We start from the raw sequence: 15,619 nt of genomic DNA on the forward strand, positions 1-15,619 counted from the left end.
GGGTTCGGACGGGCTCGTGGGCTGCTTTGGTGGTACCCTCTCCGCCCATCCCCTGAGGTGCGTGAGGCTGGCAGCCTCGCCCTCAGGGTTTCCAGGGAACGGCCTGGACATGTGAGTTGGGCAGATTTGATGGTTCAGAAATGAAGTGAGCCTTAAAATACCGCTGTTTTTTCTTTTAAGTAACACAATTTTTAACCTATAGAATGATACAGTTTCCTACCTACCCCAGGCAGTAAAAGCCACAGCTGCTCCAAAAGCAGGGATTTTTTTTCGTAAATTGGGCAGCTCAGACCATTGAGACAAAAAGACACCCAAACCCATAAAGCCCTGAGCCCTTCCCTGGGTGGGCCATAATGCATCCCAGTTAACCCAGAAGGGAAACCCCTTTCCCCCAATGCACAGCCCAGCCAGTGGGTGAAGCGGCCACAGCGCAGCTCAGCCCCCCCCCCCAGGCTCCACTGGGCACTCACTCCCACTTTTCCCATCTCTCCCTGTTCCCAGCCATGCTGCTCCATCCCCTCTTTGCTGAGATAGCTCTAGTTCCTAACTTGGCAGAAATGTTTTCTGCGCCCTTAGGTTAGTGTGGTGAACTGCATCCATCAGCTCAGGGATGGTTCTGACCGCTGTAAGGGCAGAGAGAGCATGGGAAGTGTAAGTGGTAGAGCAAGTCTTTTGGGGATAGTTAGCTGTTAAAGTAGGCTCAGCTGCATTCCATTATGTCTAAGAGACTTTTAGGCAGATGGGTTGCCTACCATCTAAACCAACTGCTTTGGACTCGTTTTGTCTTAAGTGAGTTCAGAGCCTTTCTCACTATGCTACTGTGTAGTCCATGCCTGCCGGTGCCATGTTACTCATCACAGTGCCAGAGATGCCCTTGGATCTCACCTGGAGATTTGCTCATTGCTGAACTCGGCATTTTGGGCAGGTTGTGCTCTAAGCTCAGAATCGGGTTCAGTTTACACAGCTGCCCCAGAAGCAGTGGCTTCTCCACCAGATGTGTAAGTGCATAAGCATTTTCCAAGCAGATAGCTTCTCTGAGGAGCTTTGAGGATCTCCGGTTGTGAGTTAGGGACTGACATCTCTGCAGATGTGTGTGCACTGCTTGCAGAATCCCAGCTCTGTGCTGGAGCAAGACGGGGGTATACTGTTCCCTGAGTTACTACTGACTAGTTTCCCTGGGCAGAGTACATGGGCCCAGAGGCCAGAAAAGAGCTGTGGCATAGAAAAAGATAAACCAGGTGGAAAATCAGGGACCAGGGCTGCAGGGAGAGCCAACGTGTGTGCCAAAGCAGGGATAGAGCCTTTGTAGCCCTGTTTGTGGAAGCTCTCGGGGCTGCAGGGTTGCTCAAGAGCAGAACAAAGCCAACAGCTTGCGCAGAGCCCTGGGGAGGCAGCTGAAGTTAATTGTGGAGGAAGAGTATGAGGTAAATTAGTGCTTATGGACTGATAAACTGCACAAGACTATGTAACAGTGTTTAACCCAGCAAGTAATCTAAGAGACATCATATGGAACAAGTCTATGTACCTGTCTTGTAGATGGCCAGCAGATAGAGAAGGTCCATGGGTGTTAACTGGAGGGTGTATCTCGAGGGGAGGGCTCAGAGGCTGGACTCAAATCAGGTGGTGAACTCAAAGCGTCCTCCCTGCTGGAGTTTGCTCAGGGCAGTGCTGAATTTACAACCATTGAGTTTCAGTTGTCCCTGAGGTGGTAGATACTGATTGTTGTGGCTGAGAAGCTCAAAACTATTTTTTACCTCCCTCTAAGAGAAGAAAAAGAAAGAGCCCTAGCCCCAAAACAGTCAAGACCTTTCTCAGGTCAGTCTTAAATTCTTACCTCTGCCAGCAGCTGCTTCTCAAGCCCTGAGGATTTTACTGAGCCAATTTAATGCTGGTGGTCAGACAGTTTAAACCCATTAGCTCCCAGCTATCTGAATAAATTTTCTCCTTGGAGCCCAGCACACTGGCAGACGGCGACAACCAGAACTGCGGAGAACCACCACATTAACTGGACATTCGCTAACTGTTGTGGCCTGCGTGGTGAGCATTCAAGGGCTGAAGAAAATGCCACTGGCTAGATCACTGTCCATGACTTCTCTTAACGGGCTTCCTCAGTGGGAGGATGAAGACCTGCCACTGGAGGATTTGTTGCTCTTTGAAGTTTCTTGGGAAGTTACCAACAAAGGTTTGTACAACACTCTTAGGAGTTGGTATTGCTGTTTTCATGGGAGTGGGTGGGGGGAGGTGGGGGCAGGAAGGACTTGGACATAAAAGGCATTAAGGGGAGATTGGGGAAAAGTGGGATGCAGAGCTTTTGTACTGGAAGGAGTGAATGTGGCATCCGTGTGTAATCATGCATGCTGTGTGTGGGCTGCATCTGCCTGTGCTTGTGTGGGATGAGCATTATAGTCAGGATGTTGGTGGGTCTTTACATGTTTCACCACCAGGGCTAGGGTGTTTAAACAAACATCTAAGTGCTATGCCTGGATGTGCAGATGTAAGGCTATATAGATGTTGCTTAGTATGTATTTATATTTTACCTTCCGTGCAAATCCACTTAGGAATGTAATGGATGAAAACAAGCTGTAAAACAGCCATCAGATTGAGAGCAGTTCAGCAGTCTCCCTCAGCCTTCTATAGCAGTGTGGAGAAGAGGTCAAATTTGAAATGGGTATAAAGAAACATAGCTGCATTGAAGCCACTGAACAAAAGCCAGATGTCAATGACCAGCAGTCTTTATGCCAACCGAAAGCCTTTTGGACTGGTTTTTGCAAACACAGGTGGTGCCAGGTAGGGACTTCATGCTTTGTGCATGTGTACAGATGTGTACAGGTCTGTTCACTGCACGCACTTTGTTTGGCAAAGTGCACATTGTTTGTTATGCAGAGATCTTTCTGCCCTCATTTCTAATTCACTCATCAAATCATCCCCTTTCAGCTAGGTGTAGTTCACCAAGGGGGAACAGGCTCTGGTTTTGCCACAAAAAAGAGTTAGTATGAGTAAATGATTGACCTCATCTGTTTTACTGTCCTGGCAGATAAATAGAGAGATTAGTTAGGAGAGGGGATCTGTAATCTGTTAAGATTTTAACTCTAAAGGGGAAATGTGTGTGAGAGGAACAGACAGTGCTAGGGTTTATCCCCATGGTGAAACTGGAATTACAGTTCTGTGATAGCTTCTGGTGTTTAATCTGCACTGTAGTGCAATTTTACGTTGCTCTTTTTAGGGTGCTGAGGAGTATCAATACACAGAGGTAGTATTTGAAATTTGAATCCCTGTGGGCTTATTTTTCAGTAGTTTCAGTCAAGCTTTTTGAATTCATCTACTACTGTCAGGACTTGGAGCATGCAGCATTTACTTTTGTAATGTGCATGGTAAGTAAGACACTGGCAAGCAGATGGCAGCAGAAATCTAGCAAATTCAGGTGTTCTCGCTAACGTGTCTGAACTCCATAGTGTATGTATTTTCTAGTCATCTGGACCCACTAGTTAGAGATATCACACAATGTGTTTAAGAAAAAGTAAAACACAATTAGATTTATCTTTCTGTGTATGTACAAAACACAGTGAATCATTTCATCACCCATATAGCTCTTGTTGATTTACCTGAAGCCAAATCAACTGACACCGCTAAAATTTATTATTCTCACATTTTCTGAGAGAATTAATATGTATGAGAGTGGATATTTATTCAGTTAGTTTAAAAATAAGGTGCTGTTAATTATACCACTTAACCAAACCCATATATTCAAATGGGGCTGACTGAACTAATCATGGTAAACAATTTCTTCATTAGAACCAGATCTCTGTGTGAAGTTTCCATTAGCCAACCTTGACTGGAAACATCTGTGCAAAAACTCTTTAGCAAGCCTATTTCAGCTTATTTTTCTGGTAAATTCTTGATGCTGAGGGGTTTTTTTTTGTCTATATCTTCCAGGCAATTGAATGTCTGAGTCACATGGTGAGATACTGTCCCTGGTGACCTAACTTTTTATAAACAGTTCTTGGAAAAGGTTAGGGCACTATGTTTCTTAGGAGAGAGAGTAGCCAACAAAATACAGGGAGAGTCATCACAGAAGATAGACAGGCTTAGGAAATAATAGCTTACACTGTATATTTCCCACCTCCTTTAGCAGAAGGAAGAACTGTTTATTTGATGCTAAGTAGGCTGACCCCACATAGATTTAGTACTGCTACATTTTTTAGTGTTTTAGTTTTAATGTTGCTGTATATGTTCCTAATATTGTGGGAAAGACAAGCATTAGCTGGGTTTATTGTCTGACAAGCTAATTTTGAGCATTTAACATGAAGATTTCTTTCTTCAGTATCTAGATTAGATACTAGGAAAAAATTCTGTACTGAAAGAGTTATCAGGCACTGGAATGGTCTACCCAGGGACATGGTTGAGTCCCCATCCCTGGAGGTGTTTAAAAGATGGGTGGACAAGGTGCTTAGGGACTGGTTTAGTAGTGGACAGGTATGGTTGGACTCGATGATCTTAAAGGTCTTTTCCAACCAAATGATTCTATGATTCCTTTATGGCAATGCAAAGGCATGTCAGAACTCAGCATGAAGTTGGTTTACACTGCTAAAGTGGTGTAAAGCTGCTGCTGCCTAAAGGAGAGAGTTCAAGTCTTTGTGTTAACTTCGTGCGCATCACTAGGTGCTTGGCTACAGGTACATTTCCTCATTGACCAGTGCCACTTCTTTGTGCTTCCTCCATTTCTCTGTGGCAGTGACAATAAGGCTGAATGTCTTCTTTTGTGTGAGGAACATACTACCAGAGCTCACAGATGGCTGTCTATTCCCACACCTGTAGACAGTGCCCTTTACAGGTGCTGAGCTGGTTTCTGAACCTCTTAAATATATTCTCCTTCAGAGTCTGAGGATCATGCCAAGGCCCTGCAAATTGGAGCACATCCGATCATGTAGTGTGAGAGAGTCTTCATGTACCAGGCTGCCAATGGGGAGCAAGTGTTTACTGGGATTTCCCTGATGGTGCTGGTTGGTACTGAGGCATGAGATGCAGCTGTAGGGAAGGACAAGTCGGTTGTATGAATTCAGTGCACAGAAATCTACAAGTATCCATTATTTCCAGAGTCTCATCACTTCTTTCTCAGCAGCTGGCAGAGTGAAGGCATCTATTTTTTAACTCTAGATCATTTAACACATGTTCTGACAAAGCAGAGCTTTCTATTGCTCCGTGCTTCCTTTCTTATATTCTCTGTCCTGGCTGCTGCCTGTGCTAAGTGGCAACCTATGACATAAGTGTTGGAAAGCACCAGCATCTTAATTACTCTTCTTTCTCCTCTTGTCTGTCTGGAGCAAGCAAAGATAAAGTAGCTGAAGGGGAGAATGAGAAATAAAAAAGGCTCATTTTCCAGTGTCACTCTCCTTCCTCCTTCCCCAGGGTCATGTGAAAAGGAACTTGCCACCTCAACCAAGCACGACATTGAAATAATTTTGCGTTGAAAGCCCCCTGCCAAAGAAATGAGAAAAGCGTAGTATGTTTTGCAAGATTTTCATTACTTTATTTGGCTCTTCGCTGGTGGGCAAGACCCATACTGTGAAGTGGATCTACTGTGTGTCTGTGGCAGAAGGGGAAAAAAGCAGGCAGGTAAGGGCCCCAGTGCATTGCAGTGCCATGTGATCTGATAGTAATCACGGTGAAGCTCTGCATTTTTCACCTTTCGCCTTCTCTCCTGGCCACCATGCTGCAGTAAAGCCAGGTCTGGTCATACCTCTGTGCATGTTGGAAAAGAAGACTGGTTTTCTTTCCTCTGTAACATGAAGACCAATAAAAGACTTTAAGGACAGGAACAAAACTTAAGTGGCTACAAGCTATGTAGATCTTGTGTCTGATGCTCCACAGATGGAAATTGTCGACAGGGAGCAGCCAAAAGCCATTGTAGGAGTAATGGCAGCAGTCCTGGACATTTCCACAGTGAAAATGGCTCCATCCTCTTTAACCTCTTTTAAATGTTTGCCCATTGAAAACTGAAGTATTTAATCTGGGTAGGGAGGAGAAGTCTAATGCTGTAAGTTAGAATAACCATTAGCTGTAGTTTAGTGAGTTTTCTGACACATTAATGAGAAGGGTTGAGAATGTTAAAGATCTGGTCTGTGCTCTATAAAGATGTCTTTAAAATCATTCCAGTAATATTTAGATTAGCATCTCCTGCTGTACTACTAACAGCTTTTAGATAGAAAATAGAAGAATGCTTAAAAATGCTGGGCAAACAGCCAGTTTGTATCATCATTCAGCTGTGAACAGATTAGCTCAAGAGTCACTGGTAGATGAATCCTAAATGTTTTTTTTTCCATCCCTATTGGAATGAAGACTCTGCTAAAAACAAACCTTGGTTCAGCTCTCCCTGGAGCAGAGCTCTATGTACAGTTTCTCTGGTGAAAATCTGGACTCTTGGAATGAAATCCTGAATCCACTGAAGTCAGTAGGACCAGCATTTTACATCCTCTGTGTTTAATGTCTTTCCATGATGAAGGTTCCTTGGGAGAAGATGAATGATGTAATGTGTGACACACCTGAACTAGCACACTTTGGGGAGTGGGGATGTGCTGGCATAAACTTGGCATAAGCACAGCATCGAAGTTCTGTGCATTTCTAGAGTGGGGTGGTTATGTCAACATCAAATCAATCTCAAATGAAATCTTGTGCATTGAGGATGATGCACACAGAAATAGCTTCTGTAATGTGGACATCTGTCATAAATTTCAGTGTTTCAGTATTATTTCAGAATATGTTTGGAATGCTAGAATTTCACAGAATTTAGAGAATTTCAATCTTCTGATGAGTCCTGGCCACAAACATAGCCAAAAAATACAGGAAAAACATCTGTTATCTGAAGATGCTGGGGTTTTTTTCACCTGACATATTTTACAACCTTATTCTATAAATGGTCCCTAGATATCTCAACAGGCAATCAATCAACCAATAAATAAAATTCCAACCAAAGATTAGAAAAATTAACTTCAAGACCAATTTTATCACATCTCTATAGATCAGAGACACATTTTGAGGGGAAGGGGCAAAAGTTGATGTAACCAGTAATTGTGGCAGTGAAGTCAATTTGAATCCTGAATCTGGGGTCTCACTGCTCTCTTGGACTCCATAGAAGCCGTGGTCCTTAGGAGAGCTTTAGTGCCTTCAGAGTGGCCTGGTCAGGCCCTAGCAAAGAAGCTGAAAAGCCCCAGGAGCAGCCTGGCCCTCTGTCTCTGTGTAGCAAAGGTGTGTGTGGAAGGACTCCATGATCAGTGACAATCTCCACTTATCTGTCTCACTTGCATAGCTTTGCTTCCCATCTCTCTCTTTCCTTTTTTATTTCTACTGCTCCTTCCTCTGTCCTTCTGTAATGTGGGGTGGGTGGGAGAGCAAGTAAAATGAATGGTGGGTATCTCTGGCAATTTTGAGAAGTTTTGGCAATTCCATGCTCAAAGGATTGCAGCTCCAGAAGACTTTTTTTTTGTAAGCACAATTCCTGGGTAATCCTGGAAATTGTGGAGCCTTCCTCATCAGGTGACAAAAAGCATTGGCAATGCATCTTTCCACATAACAGCTTGTGGCAGAAAGAGAACATCTACATATTAGATCTTGCACAAAGATCTCCAGTTGCATAGTTAGATCTCCACTTCTGCCTAATGTTGTCCTCAGTAGTGATATGATATCAGGAGACTGTTCTTGACTCTCAGATTTTTTATTTATTTAAATAGTTTGATATCTATCCTGGAGGGCTTGAATTGCTGCTTGGATTTTAAATATATGAAAGAAATAACGCACCAGGACTTGAAATAAGAAAGAAGAAAATGGCTGGAGTGATGCAGATAACTCCTTTAGACAAATTCATAGTAGTGATAACGTATATCATAGAATAGAATCATTAAGGTTGGAAAAGACCTCCAAGATCATCAAGTCCAACCACCAACCCAACACCACCGTGCCTACTAAACCATGTCCCAAAGTGCCATATCTACCTGTTTTTTGAACACCTCCAGGGATGGTGACTCCACCACCTCTTGGGGCAATATGAAAACATTCAAACTTTTAAAAATAATTCTATGAAATGTTTTCAGAGAAAATATTTTCTTTTCATCTTCTATTTTTTAAAGAGGTCACTAAAAAAAAAGTCAGACTTCTCTTAAATTTCAACCCTTCTTTCCCAAACATTTTAATTCCCCTTTCCATGCCAGCTTATTTTTCCCTGGAAAAAGAGGAAGAATGGAAAAGGAAACAAATAGGGAAAAAAATTTCTTGTTGATTTCCTTTTTAACTTGGTTTCCTTTATTCTCGTGTAAAAGTTAAAAGCACATTTTAAAAAGAAATAAATAACAGAAATATTTTTCTCTCAAGACATTTAAAAATTATTAAAACTTAAAATATTTGAATAAAACATTTTGGTGGAGAGCAGAACACTAAACTAGCCCTGTATCCACATTTTACTGCTAATTCCCCATGTTTGTGATGATCCAAACCAATTCTCTAGATCTGATCTCTTCTGATTCTGCACCTATTTCTCATTTTGTCTTTTATTTTTTTGCTTTAAAACTTGTTTCAAAGTACAAAGCTTCAGAGGCTGCATACAGAAACTTGCAACATCAGGGGATTTTCATACATCCCTCTTGTTTGGAAAAGTCTTCTGTTTATAATATGACTTTAAAATATCATATTAGAAAAGAATAAGGAGGTTTACCAAATTGTTGGAAGTAATTTGAGAATTCTGTTAGGCTCCAAGGGAATATGTAAACCCTTACTCTATTACTCAGTAGGATATGTAATGCATTGCTTACTGGCACAGGTATTTCCAGGGTATTCAAAATAACCGAGCAGATATAAGCTACCTCTTAATGATCTATTTTGTGTTCCTTGAATTTGCTATGGAAAAGTGTAATTTCAAAAGTCAATATATTATTCTAGACAGCTCTCTGTTCTTCTCAAGATGTCTTTTTTAAGTTATGCCCAACACTTTCCACATATATAAGTTCACTTGCAGGCTTTCCCTCCCCTGTCAATTAAAGCTTATGCAAAGGCATGCTTTGCAAGTCATATTTCCACATTAACAGAGAAGACAAAAGCAAGTTTTGAGACCAGGTGACCCAGGGCTTTTATCACAGCAATCTTCTGAAGAGTTTTCACAGCCTGTCAAACGTACTCTTTTGTTTTCATCCTAAGTATTTTTCATTGCACTGCAGGCAAATCGGTGCTCTGAAATGTTTTTTGCCTTGCTGTGCAACAGATAGGGCACGCTTTAGGACACACAGTGATCCTAAGCAAAATCTTGTGAAAAGAACCACTTGGCTGTTGGCTATACAAAACAAAGGCCCAGGCTCTATTCAGCTCCTGAGCTGCAGCTTTCTTATTAATCTTAAAATTAAGATTAAAACTCCGCTGAGTGGAAACTCAGCTACCTTGCTGATCCCAATGTTGAATGCCTTGCAGTGTGAAAGCGGCTGATCTCCACTCTTGTGATATAGAGCTTTGCACCACTCTAGTCATATGCAGCTTTATCACGTTATTTAGTTTCTTTCCTCTTGCAGGTAGGTATTTTCTCTTTTCCCAGGGTCATCAGGCTGCTTTGCACAAAAATCTTTCCTTATTATAAGCTCAGTATTTCTGCCATGTTTCATGACTAAGATTTCTACCAAGCCCCTTACTTATCCGTGTTGGACTGCAGTGCCTTATGCTCATGTGACGTACTTACCACCTCATAAGAACAGACGTGTCATCGATACTACATCAGTTTTATGGGTTGAACATTCTGACTTGTCTTATATAATTAAAATTATATGTTTATCTGAATCCAAGCTATTCAAGTAGTCTCTCTCAGTTTGTGAGCAGAGGAACTTGGAGTGAATACATAGTGTCACTTACCTAAGATTTCTCTAAATCTATTGTCCGGAGCACCCGTGCTAGAATACAGTGACTATAAGTAAGTTTCTTAGCTTTCTGGTCCTAATGAAGCGGAGAAGAATAGTCTTATGCATAGATTTCCTTCTGCAGTTCCATGTCTATATGATGTGAAACTCTTGAACTGTGAGCTTGATTTAGGAACATATACCTGTAACATTCTTGAATTACTGCGTAGGGTAACAATTTATTGTAATAATTCCACTCAGCAAGCTGAGAGTTTGGAACTGTATTTGTTTTTCTGTGTAAAATACCTAGAATCCTGAGACATCTTGACATAAAAATAATAAGGCTAGGGACCCTTCAAGCATTCAGAACAATGGGATATTACTGAAGAAAAGGATTTTAAGTGTACAATTTCTTTTCTAGGAGCACAATTAAAACCATAGCTCTGTTCAGTTCCTCAGGGAACTTTCTACCAGGCTTGGCAGAGGCTTTCTGCGGTTGTCAGGTGATACAGTTTAATTAACCTGGGAACTAATCTCCCAAAGTGCTGAGCAACTTCAGCTGCTCTACTGTAAATGGTGGTCATTAGTTCTAGATTTTTAAGGAGAATCAGGTAACCTCTGAAGATTCTTGCCGTGTGCAGCTGGATGCAGTGCATTGGCACCTCTGGATGCCCTGGTACCTTTTAAAAAGTAAGTCTGGAGCACCTGCTATCAGTTGCTAGCAACTTGCAGTGCTAACTTCTTACCTAATTTTGATGTCATTGCTGAAAGGCATAGCACAGCCTTCTTGCCTGGAGCATTACTGAACATTTTCAAATTCGGTGAAGGATGAAATTTTTAAATAGGAACACTAATTTCCTTCGTGTTGCTTCCTTTATTGTTTGCTTGTAGCCATTGAGGGTCATTTATTTTACCATGCTTTAAAATCACTGGAGCTATGTTAAACTTGTCCCTGATGTACAGCAGCTACTAAGCCTTTGATTTTCTCCTCCCGTGCCTTCCCTTCCACTTGCTGGATTCAAGCAGGCACTTCCATTCTTCCGAATCAGTGGTGGTGGAATGCCCACTGCCTGGCACCACGGGTCCTGTGGCAAAGGGGGCTTTGCAAGGCTGCCCTGCCAATGCATGAATTACACGACTGGCTATGGAAAACTGTGAGGAAGAGCAGCCAAGTGAATCTTGCATACCATGTGCAAGACTCAATAGATCCATACTGACTCATCAGGGGATGTTGTTGCATTCTCTTATACATTTTATATTGTGTTTATTTTTTAAATGGACAATATTTTGGTGGAAGGTGCTGCAGATGTTTATATTGGCAGTGTAGGCTACGTTCCTTCCAACTTTAGCAACTCTTCAGAATGGCTATGGAATATGGCACCTTTTGCTTTGAGGATATTGGTTTAAATCCATTTTTATAGTCGGTGGTCAATGAAATCCATCTGTCACTCAACTTCTCTCAGTGACTTGTGTAAAACAAGCTGGAAGTGCCAGCTCAGTTCTCACTGCATGTATTTCCACATCACAGAAAATATGTTTGAAAATTCTAACTGCTGCAATAAAACCGCAGAAAGCTGTACTTGGTATGCAGTAGAATAAAGATTAGGCATGGGAGAGTGGAAGCATGAGCCCCAGGATTTGAATCCAGCAATCTGAATGTAAAGATGTCAAAATCCAAAAAGGGGGGGAATAACATAAGAATAAAATAATATATTGATTGAACATTTTTTTGGTGTGACTTCAGACACCTAGAATAAAGGTAAAAAAATCACAGCCTTGATAAAAATAACAGTTAAGGATAGAAAACATCCATCTGAGATTAGAGGAGAAATTCAGGGAAGCCATAAGGATTGATTGAACATTTTTTTTGGTGTGACTTCAAACACCTAGAACAAATGTAAAAAATCACAGCCTCGATAAAAATAACAATTAAGGATAGAAAACATCCATTTGAGATTAGAGGAGAAATTCAGGGAAGCCATAAGCAGTCACCCAGGAGTAAGTAAAGCGTTAAATTGTCATTTAAGAATTACACATGGTCTGCTATCAGTGCATACTCCTAAATTGAACCCTGAAGCTCTGATCCCAGTTAAAAGACTGAACTTCTATTTATTTGATAGTGTCTGGGTTTCATTTAAAATCTGAATATGTGAAGTGATTTAAGTAGAGGTGCGTCTGATCCACAGGTGGGTTGGAGCTTATTCTAGAGCTTCGTGGTCTGTGCCCCTTTCTACTTTTTGTTCTTTGTGGTCTTCTTTTGCAGTGGGAGGCATTTACACTGTGATCCAGACAAAAGCCAAAATTACAGCAGATGAATGGGGTGAAAACTATTTTCTGGTTGGTCCCTATTTTGAGCACAATGTGAAGACTCAGGTGGAACCATGTGAGCCTCCAAACCCTGCAGTTAAGAAGGCAATGGACACCATGAAAAGCCAAGGGTGTCAGGTAAATCAGATGTGCTACTGCTTCCCAGGGCAACAAAGCTGACTCTGAGGAGATTACAGTTTTGGTTAATGCTCTTGCTGTTCCACTTGACGCAGCAGTCCTGGTCAATGTCACAATGGTAAAGGCTCAGATCGACTGTTAGAATAGCAGAGACAATTCATTAAAGGATATTTTTGAGGAGGAACCAGTTTATCCAATTACAGGTTTTAACAGTCATTTATCTGCAAGTCTACTTAATTGGATTAATGACTTATTTATCCAGTCTCTAAATACAGTGAGATATTAGTAGATATAATATGACCTTACTTTGACTGAACCCTTACGTTAACATTTGGTGTTCTTGTGCTGGAGAGAGAAAAGCATTCCACTAGGTCACAATTTTTCCTGTGTAGCATTATCTTCAGTTGAAAGCTAGGAAGGGACAAAACACAGGTGGACTTAAGAAAAGCACCAACTGACAAAGAATCTGCTTCCTCAGATCAGTGCAACTAGCTCTCTCTTCCCTAGGAAGAGAGGTTAAACCACAGTGCAAGGAGTGAGGAGTTCTCTGTCGCCTATGCAATTTTTAACCAGTTTTCTGGGTGATCTCAGTCAAACCTCATAGCCTCTCTCTGACTCAGTTTCTCCAACAGAAAACTAGAAATAAACTTCTTCCTGTAAAGGTGATCTGCTGAAAGGAATAGAATTGAGTGTGTTGATGGGCAAGCTACTAAGCTGCAAGCAGCTACAGCCTTGAGGACAAGTGATTAAATGAAAATAGGTGGAAGATAACATGATAAGTCTGACCTCCTTTCTTGAAAGTCCTCATCAGAGATCTAGAACTCACCTTCCCTCTGTTTCAGCATTGAGTTCCTCAGAGATGCTAGTTGGCAGAAGGAAAAATTGTCTGCTTATAATATGTGCTGAACAGGTGTGAAAAGCAGCAGCAAGGAAGTGTTCTTACGAGGTTCTGTTGCTGAGGGGCATGACACACTTTAATGTAGAAATTCATAAACTTCTCGGACTGCCACCAGCTGTGGCAATGGGTTATCTCCCTTTGTAACAGCAATTCTGCTCATCTTAGGATCTAATAGCCTATTGCATATTATGTAGAAGCGTACTGTTGGACGTGTATGTGCCATAGCTTTGGAAAGTGTCTGTTGGGAACACTAACATTGTGCAATGCTTGTATTGTTCAGGCTGAGGCTTAAACAGGTCTACTCTAACTGCCATTTATTTCTAACTGCTATTTCTTATTTCTAATCAAATTTTCATAAGTGATTGATCAAGTTTTCTGTGTTGCCTATGTTGCTTACAAAGAGCTGTCTCTGCAAGCTGTGTAACACTCCTTTGTTTGGAAAACAGCTAAAGACTTGTGGGGCAGATTAATTGCAATGCTACATGTACACTTCATGCTGTTCCATCTGCCAGCCTAACATGTGCATTGTGCTGTTGGAATATTCATATGTAGCAGCAAATCTGCCCCAGGTACGTCAAGTATAGCTTTGATCTCTAATAATGACGCTCTAGTTTCCAGGAGCTGTGTTTATCCTATTAACATTTATGTCTGGATTTTGCTTATGCATCACAATGGATCCTTTTAAACCAGGGGACCTAGGAACGCTTCCAAACTTCTCAGGTCAGGTGTGTTCCTTGCCACAGCCTGCCTCCATATTTAGATGAAGTCTGGGTTCATACAAACTCCCTGCTCTTTAACCTCATTTTCCTGAATAAGAAACCTGATTGATAGTCTGAAATAAGTACATAGGGAGCTGACCCTCCTTCACGCACCTGTCTTTGTTACAACCTGTATTTTTTGTGCAAACAGGTCTAAGAGTTTTTAAGACTTGAGTTCTATTCAGTCTGTTCTAGTGCCAGGGCTGGCTGGGTTCAACCCCTGAGGTCCCAGTGTTTGGTGAATGAAAAGAGATTGAGCAGCGGCATAAAAGGTTCCTTTGCATGGGGTATAAACTGCACTAGCCTCCCTATAGTACCTTGTTCTTCCCAGTTAATATGTCTCTGCTGCTATAGGCATTTTGATGGTAGAATTAGCGTGAAATAATTTGACTGTGCAGACTGGTACAATCTGTTTGGTGGGCCCAGCCGTGTTGTGTCGCCTTATGACAGTTCAGCCTACTCTTCTGGTTGGGCAGGTTTGGCATGTAGAGTTTTATCAGTGGAGTTCTAAATACTCTTAGAGATATTTAACTCTACTGATGCAGATAAAGCAGGAAAGCTGTATTTTTAGGCTGATGTGGTTTTAGGTACTATTACACCTTCTCATTGATCTTTCCGCTCTGCCAAAGGGCATCAACTGCACTACTTGGGCAGAATGAGGAACTGTCATGGCAGATACAGGTCCTGAGCACCTGTCTACAAAATCTATCACCAGTAATCTAGCATAAATGGCAAAAGATTGGTGACAAATCTGACTAAAAGACAATAATAGTTTTGGAATAAGAACAAAAATGGCTTAGGTACTTCAATAAAAATGTAAGACCTCATTATTCAACCAAGCATAGTCTTCCTAAGGTTTTTTTTCCCCTGAAAAAAGTTAACACTGCAATGAAAATCTAAATTGAAAGTCTTAAAAGCAAAATGCTCCTAAAGATTGTAATTTCCTTTTACTCCTGTCTTTGGTCCAGTATTACTCTGTGTATTTTGCAAGGAAAACCATAAATCCTGGGTACATAGGACTACAATAATGTATTCCTTATGTAAAATATTTAAGATCTGATGGATGAAAATTGTTATGCTATCTGGCTTTTACATCCACTTTAACATTTTCTGCTTATATCCTTGCCTCTTTCCCATAGGTTTTTTTTGGAAGATGGCTGATAGAGGGCAGCCCATATGTCTTACTGTTCGATATAGGATCAGCAGCCTGGAATCTGGACAAGTGGAAAGGCGAATTTTGGGATGTCAGCAACATAGGGATCCCTTTTCATGACCGAGAAGCCAACGATGCTGTAATTTTTGGATCATTAACAGCCTGGTTTTTAAAAGAGGTACAGTTTTTAAATCTAGAGATTTTCAAACCTCAGCCTTGTCAGCAGGGCAAAAAGCTCTGGGATGTGGTTCCTGTTCTCCAGTTTGAAACTTAGGATTTTAAGGAAGTGGATACCTGATATAGATCAAATTCGTATTTAAAACTTAAGTGGTCATTTAACTATTTTTCCTGAGGTGGGGTGGGTGTGCATGCATGTGGTGCCCTATGTGAAACGGGCTGTGTCTTTACTGTCACATCCCTCTCTGTTTCTTCTCAACTCCCTTATTTGTCAATGGATGCTCTTACAGGTAGGACCTGAAACTCCCTTTTACTCTCCTATGGT

The 15,619-nt window shown here is 41.4% G+C and overlaps 1 protein-coding gene across 1 annotated transcript in view; it reads left to right on the top strand.

Moving 5' to 3' along the window:
- The first annotated feature begins 2,061 nt into the window (after nucleotides 1-2,061).
- GYS2 (glycogen synthase 2) overlaps nucleotides 2,062-15,619 on the top strand; it is a 46,079-nt gene continuing 32,521 nt past the window's right edge. The window contains exons 1-3 of the mRNA XM_009648748.1: nucleotides 2,062-2,182; nucleotides 12,127-12,308; nucleotides 15,104-15,295. Of these exons, the coding sequence (XP_009647043.1) occupies nucleotides 2,062-2,182; nucleotides 12,127-12,308; nucleotides 15,104-15,295 (495 nt within the window). The remainder of the gene's footprint in view (nucleotides 2,183-12,126; nucleotides 12,309-15,103; nucleotides 15,296-15,619) is intronic.

Source organism: Egretta garzetta, unplaced genomic scaffold (genome assembly GCF_000687185.1).
Source record: "Egretta garzetta isolate BGI_Z169 unplaced genomic scaffold, ASM68718v1 scaffold81, whole genome shotgun sequence".
Taxonomy (NCBI): Eukaryota; Metazoa; Chordata; class Aves; order Pelecaniformes; family Ardeidae; genus Egretta; species Egretta garzetta.